Source organism: Lepisosteus platostomus, chromosome 3 (genome assembly GCF_059453375.1).
Source record: "Lepisosteus platostomus isolate fLepPlt1 chromosome 3, fLepPlt1.hap1, whole genome shotgun sequence".
NCBI classification, from domain to species: domain Eukaryota; kingdom Metazoa; phylum Chordata; class Actinopteri; order Semionotiformes; family Lepisosteidae; genus Lepisosteus; species Lepisosteus platostomus.
The window spans coordinates 71,520,058-71,538,828 of NC_142613.1; the positions used below are offsets into that span (position 1 = coordinate 71,520,058).

At 37.1% G+C, this 18,771-nt stretch overlaps 1 protein-coding gene and 1 long non-coding RNA gene across 3 annotated transcripts; one reads left to right on the forward strand and one right to left on the reverse strand.

Moving 5' to 3' along the window:
* Positions 1-2,358: 2,358 nt before the first annotated feature.
* On the reverse strand, positions 2,359-7,514 carry htr1b (5-hydroxytryptamine (serotonin) receptor 1B). The gene has a single exon (XM_088626703.1). It carries the CDS (start codon positions 6,888-6,890, stop codon positions 5,736-5,738), a length of 1,155 nt encoding a protein of 384 aa, XP_088482829.1. The 5' UTR covers positions 6,891-7,514; the 3' UTR covers positions 2,359-5,735.
* A 910-nt stretch (positions 7,515-8,424) lies between these two features.
* Positions 8,425-15,865, forward strand: LOC148675395 (uncharacterized). 2 transcript variants are annotated; one of them, XR_015935513.1, is made up of 4 exons: positions 8,425-8,489; positions 8,833-8,923; positions 14,132-14,274; positions 14,376-15,865. It is a non-coding gene; the product is annotated as an uncharacterized LOC148675395 (long non-coding RNA). The 2 variants fall into 2 exon arrangements; XR_015935514.1 differs by having other exon boundaries at positions 8,833-8,918.
* Positions 15,866-18,771: the final 2,906 nt, after the last annotated feature.

The following is an 18,771-nucleotide window of genomic DNA, read 5'->3' on the forward strand; positions in this document are numbered from 1 at the left end:
TTCTGCTGTACAGTGTAAAATTGACCTCTATTTTCCATTGCCACTCGCTTGCTGACACTGCCCCCCAGTTCTGGGTCTGGGAGTAAAAAGTTTTAGTTCATTTACGCCTGTCAGTGTAGGAAACTCCTTTATGCCTGGGAATGTATTTGGTCGATCTTCTCTGGATTGATTCCAAAGCAACAGTATTTTATGTAAACAATGATAAGTGACAACATAAATAATTCAGTGTATTTTCCTTCACATATTTCAGTAAGCCAAAATGTACTATACATCTTGTATATCATATGAAATACAATCACGATGGTCAAAGTTGAAGTATTATTTGCCACTGAATACTGGCATCCTTCTTGTTTGTTATTTTTGTTTCAAACTAATAAGGTCTTTTGAGTTATACTGAATAATTTGTGTGGTACATTTTACCTTGAAATGGTAATGGAAGAAATACGTCCACAGCAAGCATTACTGTTAATGACAAACTGTATCTTCAACATTAATTACAAATGTTTGTGAACTGGAAAATATACTTCTGTATCCAAATGTATATCTTAGCACTTTAATATTGTTCTAAAAAGATTAACATTGATACATGGGATCTTGGGATGACACGTCTCCCACATAAAAAGATGAAATCTTTACAAAATACTAAAAAAATTATATCAGTCCACCTCAACCTTTGTGCTTTTCATCTGTATCATTATAGTTAAATTCGAGACATATTGCAAAACAAATTCATACCACGCTTTTGGATGCTTATTCACAATAAAATGTGTCATATGAAGATTTACTTCACAAGACAAGATGTTACCTGTCTTCAGAAACCTACTTGACAGACGTTTTAGGCAGACAGTTTTGGAGCTTTGCTTATAAGCATCAATGATACACGTTATACAGTGATAGTTACAGTACAGGATATGATCATTTAAACATTTCAGATCCATTTCTAGTTATTGAAAATTCTTAAATTTGATATCTCAGATCTCATTTTAAATTTGAAAATCATACACTGCTTAATTAACTTTATCTAAGCTACATTATCTTTGGCTCCTTATGACTCAACACAACACACTCGGCACACTCTCACAGAAAACAGTATCTTTACATCCTGTATTAATTCTTAATTCTTAAATATCTGTCCTGACTGGTAACAAGCCAGTGCAGAAACTGTAGACACAAACGATATGCATTTTACCGTTTTGTAAACACAGTTACAAACAGTCCATTCATGAAGGTGTTGAAAAACCTTGTTTAGTTATTGACTGGTTAATAAATCATTTTTTCCCCAGCAGACAGGCTCTAAAAAGTGATTGAATGTTTTTGTTACATTGTAAGTGATAACCTGCAATTCACTTTCATTTTTGAGGGATTAACCTCAGTTGTGTACCTCCTTGTTTGCTTGAACTCCACTTCTCAAGTGAGGATGTACCAAAGCATTATTTGTTCTTAAGGAAGACCAACCTTAAAAACACACGGTAGCATGATTTCCCAGATTAAATGGAAACTTTGGCTCACTTGACAGTCGCAATCCTATTCTTGATTGTAGCATTAGAGACTTCTTGTTTCTTCCCACTATCTAATACTGCGTTTGGAATTTGTTGTTACTGAATGTGTTCAGACTTTGACTATATCAAGGTCTAATTTAATGAATTAAATAACACCAAAGCACCCTGGACAGGCTCAGATTACACTTTGTTCATGATGAATCATTTGTTATCATTTTAATACAGATGCACATACTGCCTTAACAGCTTTGCAAAACATACTCATAAAACCACTTGGCCAAACAAATCAATTCCATTTACAAAGCTGTAAATGTGACAAATGTGGAAGAAATAATACAAAACAACCTTAATACAATACAGTATAATAAGAGCATGATTGTAATGTTATATTAAAGTTTATAATACTGCCTTTAATATCTTAGCAGGTCTTCAATCATAGTCCTCTTAGTTATGTTGTTAACATTGTCAGATTTTCATCTACTGTATTCTAGTTTTTTAGTTTGTATTCTGACACAAGCAGTGAGTTTCATGAACATGATCAAGGATCAAAGAATGTGCCCTAAAATTTGGAGTTTATTGATAATCTATTATACTCAAATTGCATTTACAAGTATATGTGTTGTTTTTACTTTGCTAAGACAGTGTATGTATGTTCTCATACTACCAGAAAACAAAAGCAATACCTTAAAATATGACATGTTTTTTTCTGTCTGACGAATGATATACAGTAGGAGGTTAAGCCATCATTAGCTTGGTCTCCAAAAACCTTTTCCATTTAACTTTTAAGAACACAGCTGATGACAAAAACATATTTTGATGGAATTTTACTCAGATATAAGAGCTGAATCAATCAATATGGTTTTGGTGCAAAGAAGCATTTATTATACAGCAGCTCTTTGTATGAAAAAAATATTCCCATTACACAGTTACCTGACTCCTGAATATGTTTCATGAAACAAAACAGTTTTCTTTACACAGTAAATCAATACATACAAACATTGAACGTTACATACATTTGGCACAGTTTGTATTCATTCTTGCTGCTGTTTGACTTTCATAAACTTTATTTATCCCTGTATTTCAAAGCAGTCTAAGTGTGTTTGGTCATTTCCACAGATTTTGTAGAACATTGAGCGTTGCACTCATTGGACTGTAATGCAACACAAATATTCAGTTAAAGGTTTAGTTAATTGATTGTTCTGGGGAGCTTTAAAGTTCCTCATGAATCTATTTAGTCTTTGGAGGTTTTCTGCTATTTGTCAACTGAGACAAAATTAAAATGTACAATGTCACACTATTATGAAGACGAGGTGTTGGGTTTTTCAATGACCACACAGCAAAGGGATCAAAAGCAATGCAAAGCTATGGGATACTAGTGTTTTACATCCAGTAGAAGATAGTCTTAGAAAAAATTTTTTCACAGAAACACAAAGGTACACACAAAACACAAATTAACCTCCCTCGAGAGCAAAGCTCGAGTTTCCCATACAGTACATACTGTGACATGGGTGAATGTTCTTCATGTTTAAATGACCATGTGAACACGTTTCATGTTTAATGTGAATTCTTGCATGATTCAGGGATGGACTCATGACAGTACAGTATGGGTGGAGAAGAACATCCGATTAATGAACTATTATACACCCAGTATAGAATGTGTCAAGCAGGCCTGTCTAAACTAACACGAACGAGTATGAACATCATTATGGCAGATTAAGATAATTTTGTGTTATCATGTGTTAAATGGTCATTTCCCCTTTTCAAACAGCATTTTTTGAACATTTTTTTATCAAGTACGTTTATGCTGTTAGAATAATAACTGCGTATCTGTAGTACAGACTATTGCTAAAATACTGTACATAACACGGGTAACCTACAACTGGAGAAACGTTCTCTATCACATGGCGTAGATTTAAAAAAGCTTTGATGTCAAATTTAATGCGGCATTTCCTGTTGTGGAAAAGAAAACGGCTTTTAAACACTTGTGGTAGAAAGGTAACCTTTCCTAAATAAATGGAAGTTGATGAACTATTTTCAACTTTTGAATGGATGTTCAAAAATAGCATACTAAATTATGTGTACTTCAAAGATTTTCGAGTAATTCGTTTTAAGTTGGGGTGCAATACAGTGTATTGATTGCGCAGCACAGATGGCCGCTACAACAAGACCGCAGTGTTTCAGAAACGCAACAATTACCCGTGTGGCGCAGCAGAGATCACGTGACAGGCCTTGAGCCGCTGCGCAATCACACTTCAGGTGTGAGTGAAGCTACCGATGTCAAGCAAGAAGAAAACCACGAAAATTACATGGATGGCACTTTTACACGAATTTCGTTTGCCATTTTTTAGTGTTGAATTGTACTTCGGTATGCCTATACGTGGAAAACCTCCCTCACACCTGAATTAGTCCATAATGGACCCAGGTCGTTTGAAAAATGTGTTCTCAGTTGGGATTTAAACTTTGAACAGTTCCTTAATCATCTTTTTGCGAAGTGTAATCCAAAACGCATTCTAGCTTTGAAACCATTCTATTATCTGAAACCACCAAACAGCTCATCAAAATGTCTGTGACATGCGTGATCACCCAGAGCTTATCAAGAGTTAACGACACCATACAGCACAATTGTTGTTAAAAATAATGTATGTTTCAAGCATGATGTAGCAACGGTTATAAGTCAACATTCACCACAAAAGATTATTATAACTTAAAACAGTTCAGTAGGCGGATGTATAAAATGTAAACCTTTGTCATAATCTCCCGCTAGGTTAACTGTCTCAGAAATACAACTTGATTGACAAAGTGCGAAAAAAGGCAAGCATCGGTAATATTTGCTTTTGCTTGAATGAACCTAATTTTACAGTCGCGATGTCGATAACAAGTGCCTTTTGAAAGGACGGTGCTTTCCAGAGAAAAAATGTTTCGGCACAGTAACACTTTTCCTGAAATTATTTGATGTGAGCACCAAATAACCCGAAGGTAAACGAAGAAAAAGATACAGTAGCTAAAAAAGGGCCCATGCTATCACGTTGACAGCATGCCAGTGGAAATGTGATCAGTATGGAAGTGAAAGAAATTAACAAAACCCGAATTATCTTACAAATGTGCAGGTGAAAACCGAAACAAAGTAAAAGTGAAAAAAAGAAACTGTTCGTTTGCAGGTGAAACGCGATTTGAATCACTTGCAGGCGGATCAAACGTGAAGGGGACATGTTTTCTCGCAACTCCTTGTCTTAATGAGGTACTGTACATACTGTACTGTATGAGTGTCAAAATAAAACACATTATAAATACAGTACGTGCCAACATAACTTATTTGTCCGAAAGTTTCACCCTTATGGAAACGACATTCCAATCAAGCCTATTTAAATATCTATACTAGTAATTCAAACTGTTGATACGGTCAGGATGATATCTGCGGATCAGTAAGGTACTAGCAACCAAGCAGACTAGATGGAACGAATACTGTAGTCTGCTCTTGTTTGTAACCTTCCTTACATTCATATACAGTATAATTTCGCAATGTTCCAACAACTGCATCATTTAATACTATTTAGGTAATTAACTGGATACTGTGTTTTTCTCATACGGTTATTCTGATTAAAAAAAAACTTTCTATTACCCCATAATATCAGTGTTTTTTTCAAAGTGTTATTATTGGCTTTGTCGTAAGCAATTCACTGCATCGACGAATTTCGGCGGCAGGACGTGTACTCCTCACATGCTTTTTATCTTCCACACAAACAATGACTTTTAGATCTTATGTATCAATTATCCCGTGTAGTAATATTTATTTTGTTTTCTATTTGATACCATAGTCTTCAGAAACCATTGTCATTAAGCATCATCTTAATGTTTTAAACACAAATATGTGAATGTGAAATTATTAACAATTCAGGTCTTATACAGGTTGAACAGAAAATAAAAAAATTGCGTTTAAATATGTTTTAATGCTTAAATGTCTCAGCCCTCTTACCCCTAAAAATCAACCAATTTTATTCCTCGGTTTTGGTAGATGTTTTTATTACCTATGTTTTCCGACGTTTGCACGTCCTAGTCAATATCTATATAATTAGACTAGGATCTGAAATGCATTTAATTGTTGTGGTGTTTATTGTCAAGTGTAAAGGATGATGTTCAACAACATTTAACACAACTGATGTTGCTGTGGATCCTACCTTTTAACCTGGAAAGCCATTACGGGATTTTATCCCTTTTTTTAACTTATTCTCCACAAACTCATGACCTGCAGCACCTAAAACGAATGAGTTTTTGAAAAGCCTGTTTGAAATCCTCGTTAGACATGGTGTATATGATGGGGTTGATTAAAGAATTGAGATAGCCTAACCAGGTGAAGAAGTCAAACAATTCTGGATAAAACGTGCAAGTCGCACAAATAGGCACCAGTAAGGTGAGAATGAAGAATGGCAGCCAGCAGATTATATAAACTCCCAGGATGATTCCTAAGGTTTTGGTAGCTTTTCTCTCCCTAGCTGCGGAAATTCTCTTCTTCTCTAAAAGCGCGTCGGACACCGTTACTTTTACTTGGTTTAGATTAACCGGTGACCCGGTGTCGCTAGATGAATTCTCCTGAGTCCTGTAGTTCAGGGACGTCGTTGAAGCCACAGACCCTGGGGAGTTAGTGATCAAGTGAGCCGAAGTTAGTCTTTTCCCCGTCTTTTTCGGCGACTGTTTTAAGATCCTTGTGCGGGCTTCCACATAGATCCTCCCGTACAGGGCGATGAGCAGCAACGTGGGGATGTAGAAGGCTCCAAAGGTGGAGTAGATCGTGTAAAAGATGTGGTCGGTATTCACGTAGCAGCTGGTTACTTCTTCTGCCTTGACCTGACGCCAAAACAAAGGCGGGACAGAGATGGAGATGGCGATGATCCAAGCAATTGCGATCATCCCCGCTGCCCTTGCGGGGGTCCGCTTTTTGGCGTACTCAACAGCGTCGGTGATCGCCCAGTAACGATCCAGGGCGATCACGCATAAATGAAGGATTGAAGCGGTGCAACACGTTATGTCTGAGGAGAGCCAGATGTCGCACACTATTTGTCCTAAAGTCCAAGTCCGGCTCACGGTATAGAGAGCGCTCACAGGCATAACCAGGATGGACACTAGAAGGTCAGTTACAGCCAGCGAAGCTATCAGAAAGTTCGCAGGCGTGTGTAGCTTCCTTGACTGATAAATAGTAGCGATAACAAACGCATTGGCTAAAGCCGTAGCGAGGGTTAGGAGAGATAAGGTCACAGCTAAAGTTGTCTGGAAAACTAAGTTCCCTTCTTTTTCTTCAGCCTTAGCGCTGTAATTCACATTGGTATCATTCGTTGATATATTCAACGCTTCTCCGTAAATGCCAGGTGATAGTTTTAATTGACTAGATTGCTCCATACCTTAGTATTGTGCAGGATAACATAAGATTAGAAATACAGCACTTTTATTAGGCAAATATGATAAGGTTTGTTACCTATTACTAACGACTTGAAAGTCTTAAGAAACTAAGTAAATCTAAAACATTTAAGTGCTTTAACCGTAATTCGTGAGCTGGATATCAAGAAGCGTGCATGGAAATAACCCTCTCCTTTAGGGTAATTTTTTTAACGTAAAACATGCTTCTTTGGCATCCTTTGCAAACGTAACTTGAACTCCTCAGGTTTTATACTGTAGCCTATAATCCGAAGAAGTAAAAGCGATTCATGACTTGGAAACACATTTTCACGAAGCATTCTTAAACAGATTTCTGGTCGTTCTTCATTTTTGCATTCAGCCTCTAGTCATTCGTTTCCAGTTCTATCAAAGTCGATCAATTTCAGATCTGATGAAAGGAATTCCATTTTATCAATCAAATTCATTGCTATATAAAAAGTACATCACATACGATATTGATGTGAAAATATGTCAGCCGAGAGTATTCCCTGCATGTGCTTTGTAAGTCCATTCTTTTATCTAGGTAGCGATAGCTCCTTGAGTACCTGAAAAGTTATAAGGTTTTGCGACTAAGCACTTGCCTTTATAAAGCCCTTTCTGGCAGAAAGCTAGGAGCATTGATTGCAATGGTCCTTTCTCCGTTCATCAGAAAGGTGTCCTCTGGGTCATAGTGCCTGACGGAAAAATCCATTAAACGCTGTATTGTGCTTATTACAAAAGCTTTCAGCTAGTTAAGGAAAAACTGTTTGTTCCCTGTGTTGCGTACTCTCATGGTTCTTGTCATCGTCAAACGATACGGCTTTTCACAAAGATATGAGACAAACTGTGAATTACATTGTTGGACTACTTTCTGTAATTTAAAATTCAGAGAAGTGTTCTGCAACTTATTGACATATAATTATAGTTACAGTACTGTATATTGTTTCAAATTTTTGTACAAAAATGTGTTGGCACCCATAAATACATAAATAATCAGATTGAGCATTTTTCTCAAATGGGGAAAAACTATCAGTTCAATTGAAAAAAATATTATATATTGAGGCATTTTTAATGTGCCAAATTAGAATAGTAACCCATTATATCAGTTCCGTTGTTAATGTCTCCCAATATATATAATAAAAACAACAAACAACAACATCTTTAATAATATCTTTTTAGTTTTAAAGTATTTGCCATGAAGCTCCATTAAACATATGTTCTTTGTTTTCTGCTTTGTATATACAGTATAAAACAATGACCACGGGGCACTGGGAGCCCTGTGTTCCAGAGGTCTTAATTTCCATTAGATTGTGTTGAGAGCTTCAGCTGGTCTTGAGTTCCTGTTTATTACCATTCCTGCTGTTGTGGTTATTAATGTGTGCGTTAGCTTGCTCACTGTTTGAGACTCTTGCTGTACAGAGTACTGGGGATAGTCGTGACCCTGGACATGCCTGGGAAATACAGTATTAGGAATAGGGAGGGACCCGGCTAGCACACTGTCCTGCGAGTGAGGGAGGGAGTGTGTTCTCTCTGCTGCTCTGTGTCCTGCTATCTGGCAGAGCTGAGCAGTCTGTTGCAGATACTGTAAGTCACTAATTCTCTTATTCTATTGAAGTGCAGATATTTTATCCCCCATTCTTGCGATCCCACAATAGCACTTTGTTAACGCTGCTCACTGGTACATGTTCGCAAATGTATTTAGAGGGAAATTAATTTGAACATTTTTTACATTTCTCAATGTCAGGTTTTGAAATGCAGACAAAAGTACATCTAAATCTAAAAGGGCATTCAAAAATGTTTGCAAGTCTCATACGGAGACTTTGATACAAATTCGAATATGTTATTGACAGCTGTATACAGTACGTACGTTTTATGCATGATTTTAAGTTTGTATTTAGAAATTGGTAATGATTGTGTTTCTTACCAGTGTCAGGACAGAACGCTGGAATTTTCAAAACACGGAGCAGCGTGCAGTGACAGATTCCCCAAGGATTTTCCTGCACAGGCATGGATGTAAGGTTTGTTAAATGTTGAAGATGCCTCTTGTCATCACGTCACACGGCGATGTCATGTCAGAGAATTGATCAGACAAAGATGTGGACTTTAAACAAGTCTGTGCCAGTAGCCATATCACCCTGAAACTCACAACTGGAAACCCACTGAAACTCAGGAGATACCAGCCTGGTCAGTACCTGGACGGGAGACCTCCTGGGAAAGCTAAGGCTGCTGCTGGAAGAGGTGTTAGTGGGGCCAGCAGGGGGCTGCTCACCCTACGGTCTGTGTGGGTCCTACTGCCCCAGTACAGTACTGGCACACTGTGGCTACCGTCACATCATCCAGTTGGGGCTGCACACTGGTGGTGGTGGAGGGGATCCCCATGTTCTGTAGAGCTCTTTGAGTGGAGTGTCCAGAAAAGTATTATATAAGTGTAGGCAATTATTAAGCAATCAATCATAGCATAAAAACATCATACTACAAAAAAATAAGGCTGAATGGCTGAAAGGTTATGGATGGGCACTATATTAACTATTAGATTTCCATACGAAAACCGCAGAACTTGCAAGAGTATCGCACTTCTGCTGTAAGTATTGAAAGTCCTGTGTTATCAAGTATTGGCATCGTATTTTGAAAGAATTTTCTTGGCATCTTAAAAGTTTCTGTGAGATGTGTACCCTGAAACCTCACTTCGAAAGTTTACTATCTGACAGCAGGGCCCAGTAAAGAGTTCCGGGGTCTCTCCAATACTGATAGAGTAGATTGTGTCTTTTCTGGTTTATGGTGATAAAACATAGGTTAACTAATGGGATTCTTGTGGCTAAGACTGAATCAATAAAATGGAAACAACAGCAGCTTCACTCATTTTTCACCATAGACTTAGCTGGAAAAATTATGAGCTTTTATGTACCTTGTCATTTGGATAGAAGCCAATCCTATCGTGCTCACAAAAATGCCCAATTGAAATTGTTTTATATTCATTATTATTGTTGTTATTATTTCTCTGCAATCTAGCGAAAGGCAATTTGTCTGCTGAACTGCTGACACCTAACGCCTTTATTTTCCATATAGCTATTAATAATATAGCCATTGCTGTGTGTGGTAATGGAGGTGACATAGTTTACCTGTTTTAAATAAAGCTGAAAAGTACCAACAACAGTTGCATACAGTTTGTTAAACTAAGAGTATTCATCTATGAAGTCTTTACCAAAGGTTTTAATGCGGCAACATGAGATATTACAGGCCACTCGACACAATGATGTGATCAAAGGGATTGAAAGAAGCACCTTGTAAGTTTTAAGCCTCCTCTTTTGTCTACTCAAGAAATGTAATATGCTCCTCGTTTCCCATCAGTCGGAACTGTTTTTTTATTGAATGCCATCCTGCATTATAGCCGCCTTGTTGTGGTGCTGCCAGGGGGAGAGGTTTGTCAAATCCACCATCCCACCTCTTTCCAAGGGTGTTGGGAGTTTGGGAGTTGTGGCCACAGCAGTACTGTATGTTTGTGTTGCTTTTCTGAAGTTGGTGGTGATTATTTGGACACCAGTGGTTTTAAAATTAAAAGCATAGGAACATGAAATGATTTGTAAATGAGTGCAGTTGTTTTTCCCGTCTAACTCCATGAAGTTTTAGTAACTTGTTGATCTTAGTCCTGTTCTGCATTTTACTGTATATGCTCATTTCCTTACACCCCATTGGCACCCTCTTGTTCATACAGTACTTTACTGTTGATGCTGAAGAAGTTCACAGGGCTGACTTTGTCACTGCCTTTGAGGATTTTGAATATAGAACTTGCATCAGATCCTGGTATAGTCTTCTCTCTTCAAGACTTAGTTCAGTAAAGATCTGGTTGCTGTTCTTGGGAAGGATTCCAGAGATAAAAATATTTGAGATATTGTGGTGACTAATGTTGAATGCAGTATTTTCAATTAAGTCTTACTGGTGCACTGTAATATTTTATTCTAAAATCACTTTTGTAAATCAATTTTATGCTTTTACACATACAGTATACTGTACTAACTTTCTGTTTACCTTTATATTGCTTTTCCACTTTTCCATCTTAGTATGAAGACGAATATGATATGGTATATCTGTCACGATCGCTAACCCCTCCTCTTAAGGGAGCTCCAGCCCTTCCTCGTTCCTTCCCATTCTCTGCACCTGTTCCCTATTCCCGTTCCCCTTTAAAAGCCAGACGCTGACCTCACTCCTGGCTTCTCATTGATTTCCGTGTCGTGAGAGCCCGGGGTCCTGCGGCGTCTGGCTCCGTTATGGTTTTAGTTTCATGTTCCTGATTCCTTGTCCCGCCGGTCCCGACCCGGTTCTGGTTTTTAACTACGGATGGATCCCCTGGTCTTGGACTTAACCTTTCGTCTTGGATTCCTCCTCTGGATTTACCCTTGGATTGTTCGCCCTGGATTCACTCCCCCCGGACACTAGCACTGCATGGACACGCCCCCCTGTCTCCTGACCGACTCCTGCATGATATTTTTCCCCTTGTGTCTTCACTATTCTGGATCGCGTCGTCCGCATAGGGCCCGGAAAGAACTGTTCGTGACAATATCAACATTAACACCTAAGTCTTTTACACAGATATCTTCTTCATATTCATTATTCTCTAATTTTGCACGTAACACTCTGTAGCTGTTTGCATTAAAAGTAGTTGGTGATATGTTTGTCCAGTCTTGAATTTTGTCCAAATCTTTTTAAAGTGCTATTGCATCTTGTTTGCTAATCCTACTGTTTTGTATCTGCAACCTTAACTAGATTATGGCCTTTTTATATAAATCAGAAAATGCAGTAGCTCTGTGGTAATCTGTACTTTCTGTTTACTATCCAGTTAACTAGTTATAAACGTAAATGAATTTAATTGAATGCCTACAGGTCCTAATTGGTGGAATAATTTTGTATGTGGAAAATTAACAGAAGTCCTCTGAGAGTTTAAAGTATAATAACATGTTCCATTTGAACTGATTACTGCTGTTGTTTATTCAAAGGGACAAGTTATTATCAAGATTTTCTGTTTCTAAATCTATGTTGACAGTCCCTTTGCAGTTTTGGGGATCTTATTGGGATACAAGGAAATGTCTAATTTAGTTCTAAGAATTGTTTACATAACCTTGTCTGTAAAAAATAAGGCTTAGTGGTCTATACTTATTTGGTTCTATTATTTGGTCCATATTAACAATGGGTGCTACTGATGTCTTGAATGACTGCTGGAAAAGTCATGTCGACATAAATGAGGAGCATCCTTATTTCCTCAAGTATAATTGATAAAATACCATTGGCCCCTGACAATACGTCATAAATGCTTTTATTACCTGTGATACTTCTGCCTCTTTTATGATAATATTATTAAATATGGAACTTTGTCCTTCCTCAGCATGAGACAGGTTGGTGACTTTTTTCTTGGTGAAGAAGTGAATGAAATACCCATTTATAGTTACAGTATTTCCCTTTTTACTGTGTAAAAATTGAGATCTGAGTTGTCTCAGATAAATGCTATTAGGGATAACACTAAAAACTGTAAAAACCAAATGAGTGAATCTCATACCAAACCATAACCCCGACCCAACCAAGACAGACTCAAGGCGGTCTTATTGTGTGTTATATATAGTACTATAGTTCATGTCTTTTTCTCAGGACCCACATTTAGCATTGTGAATAGTTCATATTAAAGGTCAGAATCATTAAAAGGCAAATTCCCACTGATTTCAAATTAATCCCTTCTCCACACTAGCACACTGCTGATGTCCCTGCCCATATTGTTGAGGAAATGTCTTTTGCATATCTTACAGATAAAATGATAATATATCTGCCTCTAGTAGCTCTAAAGTTCAGCAGCGGGACTTTCACTGACACACCCAGTCAATCAGTATCACTACTGCTGTTGTTCACGGGGATGCTTAGGGCGCAGTAGAATTGATTTATTAAGAAAGGTTTCCTTCCAGTCATGACATACACAGGACACATGTGCACTTATTTTTAACTGGTTCCAAAGAAACAATTCCAATAGCAGTGCTTTAAAAACAGAACCGTGCTCGCTTGTGGTTGATGTGGTTGACCAGTGTCCCGAGATGAGGAAACATCATTGGAGCCAGTTTATTTGTTAGACCTGAGTACAAATGCACATGGATTTTGGAACCGTAATAAACAGACTCAGCAATGACATGAAAAGGATGACATTTTTTTTTCAGTGTGCTGTGCAAGCAGAGGTGGCAAACGGTGGTGATTTGTAGCACTCTCTACTCTGCTTAACTCAAAAGGAACCAGGATGAGCTCTGGGCTGACGGTTCGCGGTACCTCTGGTAAGAACTAAATTTTTTTACTGTATAATGTACAATTGTAGGCATTTCTCAGACTGACTTCACTCAGAGGTACACAACCTGTCCTTATACACCCTTTCACTAGCAAGGGCACATTTCTTCTGTAATGGACAGAAAATGCAACACCAGTAGACCTACAAATCTTGTTTATTACCAAATTTATGAGTTATCTACTGCTTCTTTCTTTTTCTTTTGGGATTAGCTAATCTGCTCTTCCACTCTACCTGATATCAAGCTGTCAGAGAGTTAATGCATTGCACCCAGCAAGACTATCTATTCTACTCCTCTTATCCATCAAACCACCCTGTTTTGACAAACGGTACTGAAAGAATGTATGACAGAGTGGAATACTGTGTGTATGATCTGAGCCTACTTTCTATTGTGTATGTGGCCGCTCACTAGTGCTCACAGTGGCAAAATGAGGAGGACCAAGCCCAGTGAAACCTAGCCTAGTATTTCACTGCCTGATTCTTCACACGCACACAGGTCTACATGCTTATTCTTTTTTGCCCTTTCCAATAAAATGAAAAAAATAGTATTTTAGCACTTTCTATGGGTAAAAAACAATGTGAGGTATTAACCACCCTTTGCAATGTGATCTACCATTATAGTTGCTTAATGGAATAAATCAAGGACAGATACTGGATTCCTGTTTCAATGATTTATAAGTGACTTTCAGGTCAAGAAAGACATGATCATAGAAAAAAGTGTTCTACAGTAATCGATCCGAGAAAGAAAAAATAGAGCTACCTGATCTCAGTGTTACCTTTTTGCTTTTTACTTGATTAATTAAAAGAAGAAAAGTAGAATATATTTTTATCTCATGAACTCACACAGGAATCATTGTATTCAGTCAAGAAGAGCAAGTGTGTCCACAAATTAGAAGTTTTATTTTCTTGATTTCAGGTTCTGGGTTCTTACAGAGGTGGCAGCAGTGAGAAGGACCAAGAAGATGAGTCTTGAGAACATACAGAGGAAATGAAAATCATTTAAAAGAAGCATGTTTATGAAAAACAGTGCAGCTCAAAGTAATTTAGAGCTCTAAAGCCGTATGTATTGTATTGTATGTGTGATGTGGATTATATTCTATTGTCTGGAAGTTTGCATGCTAACCAATGTAAGATGACTAGATGCTTTTTGTCATCCTAAGGTCCAGCAGGAGTGGCTCCAAGGATTCCTCGACATGTTCGTCAGAAGTAGCAAAGCTGTGGTGACCAAATCCAGAGGCTCTTCTCCGTAGTTTTTTAATTAAGCACATTTTTCTCTGATAAGTTGCTCACCCATAGTCATAACATAACAAACTTCAAAAACATAAATCATACTTCCTGTGCTGCAGTTATTAGCTGTGCTGTATCTCGAATTCTTGCTTCACTACTCCCCTGTGTCCCTGTATGGCATAAAGTGGTTAGAAAATGGATTGATTGATTGCTTGATTAATATATTTAACAGCATTAGGGTTAGGGCTACAGCCCATAGTTAATTACAATTCTATATTCAGCATTGCAGTATTATATTTTTTAATGTTAAGTCTGTTTTGTAAGGTGTCAGCAATATGCACAAACAATATTGAAAGGGTGACCATTTATCACAAGACTGCAGTTATGTCCCCTGAGACCTCTAGTCTCTTCTGGTTTTTCTTTAGTTAAGCGTTCACCTACTTAATTGGCCCAATTAATTGATTTCCTGGCTGAATTAAATCCAGGCACCAGAAGGTTCTGTAAAGAGAACAGGACCTAAGGATCTTCTAGTTTTCATTCAACCTCTATTCCTTTCAGTGGAACAAATTATTGAATCAAGAAGTTAAGTCACCTATTCGTTTACATATTAATCTGCTGCTATTCGCAAATTACCTGAGTACCTAAATCCAAGATAAGAAATCCACACATTAAAGATTGGAGTTGAGCATTCGTGTTTTATAAGAAGATGATATATCCAAGAGATACTGGAGATATTCTGTACCCAAAGAGTTGCAGGGGTATGGAACAAGTTACCCTGCCATATTGCTGAAGCCAATACCCCGCTTTCTTTCAAAACGTGGTTGATAGGCTCTCTGGATCAATAAGCCACTAACTACCAAATGTTTGTAACATTTCTTTTGTTCTTATGAGTTGTCCATACAATACCTACTTCACAATGAGGTGGTGCTTTTTCAACATTTGACACTACTGTATGTCTTGCACCCTGACTACTATCAATTCCTGCATTGTTTTAGTTAAATTTATAGACTGAAATAGTTTAATGTTTTTACATTGATACATTATGAGTTCATTCATACTCCAAACCACATTTCTTACAGGTTACCTGTCATACAGTATGAATAATGCAGCATACTTAGCTTTCCAATAATTTTAAAGGACGTGTTCATATCCCTGTCACATTTCTTTCGGTCAAAGAAGCTTATACACCATTATTAAGATTTAATGCAAATATGTGAACGCAAGGCATCAGTTTTAGCATCACTGCTTGTATTTAAATTCGTAGCTACCTCTGAGATGTTTACTGATGTTGCTAACACTGCGCCAATAAAACAATTAAGATATGGAGTGAAGGTAATTAGCCGAGATCAGCATTAGACAAATGTGTTATATTGGTTTTAATAATGCCAAGTAATGCTAAAATTGTAAACATCATTAAAACCTAGCCCACGGTGTATTTCCTTCTTCATAAGATGTTCTCCGACTCTTTTCAACTAATCAGTAGTACATAGTTGTCATGGGTTCATTTTCAGAACAGCACTGTAATAAGAGAATGCACACCTTTACACCTTGTTAAAATAAAACAAATGAAAAGTAACTCAAAAGCCAGAGTGCCTTTACAGCAACAATAAGACAACAGTAAGCAGGGTGATTTCAATCATTCCAGTCATGTAAGCTGAACCGTAGCTCAGGTACAGTATGCCATCGTCTGCTACAGTCATGCCTCAAACTACTTCAGTTAACCTTGCGTTTGATTTTCAGCAATCAGAATTTATACCGGAGCCCAGTGATCTTCCCTTCAAATCCTTGAAGGGCAACAAGCCACCAACCAGGTTTTAGAAGGAACCTAAACCCACTCAATGATTAAAGACTTGGGCATTCTGTATTTGCAATTAAGACCAATTAATTAAATAATTGATTAAGAGATCAGGTAGAATGAGAAATATAAAGGCTGGGAGTCTAACCAAATCTGGATTAAACACCTTAAGGCTTTAAAGGGACAGCATTTTTTAAAAAGTAATTATGTGTTTTAGAAATAATTCTTTTTCCCTTCTTTGTGGCCCTGGTATGAGATATGAGTAAGGTGAAAGATTACATTTTATGGGTGATGTTATGGCTAGTTTTATTACATGGAAGTTAGATTTTATGTCTTCTACAACTAAACCTTGAAATACAGCATTAATTTAAATTACTTGTGTTAATCTCTTAGAGATTAATGCAAAATAAGATGATTTATTAATATTTAAAATGCTGTATTGCAGGGATGGTGTTACACAATTACTTGTAAGGGCAGCACACAAAACACAAACAGAACATTGTGGTTTAGAAGCTCAGAAAAGTTTTTTTATGATAATTATTAGTAAAATAACTATGTTAATAATATTCAGGCTTTGCTAATTTCAGTACTGAGAACTGATCAGTAAATGAAAAAAAAATCACCTTTCTAAGTTGAATTTTAGGATTTGAGTATTTAATTTGTTGTGATTTTTTCTTTTACTAATACTTTTAAATTTTCCCTGTGGCCATACTCCCAGGTGGGGAGATGCTTAGATGCTTACCTTGCAAATTGGAAAAGCTATTTTTATGGAACTATCCCTCCTGTGATAATTCATCTACTGGTATGAAATCCCTCACACAAAGACAAACATTGTTTTATCATTTCATCACAGGACTACGGGGTCTGCTATATTCATCAGCCTCAGCCTTATCCCACATCTAAGCATTTTATTTCACATTTATTACTCTTCTATGTTAGAATTAATTCGAAAATTAATTAGAATTATTTTTTATTGAATACAGTAGTGAACACTGCATTGGTTAAATATGAAAAAATACATATCTTTTAACAGCAGCCTTAGCTTAGGTCATGGTTTATGGTGCACTGTTTTATTTTATGAAAACAGTCCCAAATTGTAATATTTTATGAACTATATATAGTATGCCAGAACCTTCTATATTTTGATGGGAAAAACTCCTGATAAGAGAATATATTTCCTTCTGAAGGATTTTATTTTTAATTTGCTGTGAGTCTTACACAATTGTTCCAAAACCATTGTGATTTTTATTTTTGAATTTTATATCAGACTTCTGTCACACCAGATGAATTTAATTCTGAAACTGTTTTGGCTACAGTTATCAAAAAAATGTATCCCATGAACACTAGCGGAACTTTCATCAGTTTCCAGCGCATTTTTGTGAAACAGTTTAGATGTTAATTACTGTATTGTGGCCTTGAAAAAATGTAGCATCTGCATGATTAATGTGGTCCGGGGTGATCTGTTCACGTAAATTATGATTTTTCTCTAAGCAGAAATGAAATTTCAGTACATTGGTGCGGAATATCAGTCATGTGTGCCTCAGAAAATACAAATAGAGCTGTTTTAATATTAAAATATTTTTTTTCATATTAAAAGAGACTTCGTTTCTTTAGAGTTCAGAATGAAGAGAGAACACAAGTGGAAACTACACAGAAGTGTGTTTAAAACTATAGTAGGAACAGAAGACACTTCTATACCCTAAGGGTTGTAGGTGTGTGGACGAGCTACACTGCCATGTGGTTGAAGTCAATATGGTTTCAAGAAATGCCTGAATGAGATTTTTAGTTCAATTAGCTACTAACTACCAAATGCGTTAGATGGAATGAATGGCCTCTTCTCATCTCTTTTACTGTTGTTAAAGGTTTATTGTGCTTAAGTTCTTAAAATTTCTACATTTGTTGTTCATCTCAAGAACAAAACCACCTTCCAGGTTTCTGCTTGGTTACTTATCACTGCAGCTTGAGGCAGACATTTACTGTGGACGATGAAAATGAAATGTATCCAGTCACATTTTTCATTCGAATATCTGAAATAAATTCGAACACGATGTTCAAGAAAATGGATATGTTGTTGTTGAATAGCAAAAATGGAACAGTTTCACTCCATGGGATCCTCCAGAGAACAGCTTGACGAGATTCCTGAATCAATAAGCTAAAGCAGCCAAACAAGCAACATGGGCCTAATTGCATCTTCATGTCTAAAACCTTTTTCATGTTATTATATTGGCTTTAATTAGTGAGGAAAAAGACGAGCTGCACAGAATATTTTTAGAGGCAGAACTGGGAAACAAATTTAACACTTCTTAGTTATGCGGCCTGTAGTTTTCTACTCTCTTCTGCAAAGGTCAGGGGTCATACTAGTATTGCAATATTGCTCAGATACTGTATGTTGAAATGTCAGCTTGAGCGAGAATACAGTATGTTCTCATCACCCCCATCATTTATTCCTAATAATCATTACGGCCCAGCATCATTATTTTTAGTTTCTCCCTTTCCCTAACCCCGTCCCCATTAGTGGCCCCTTCCTCTTTCTG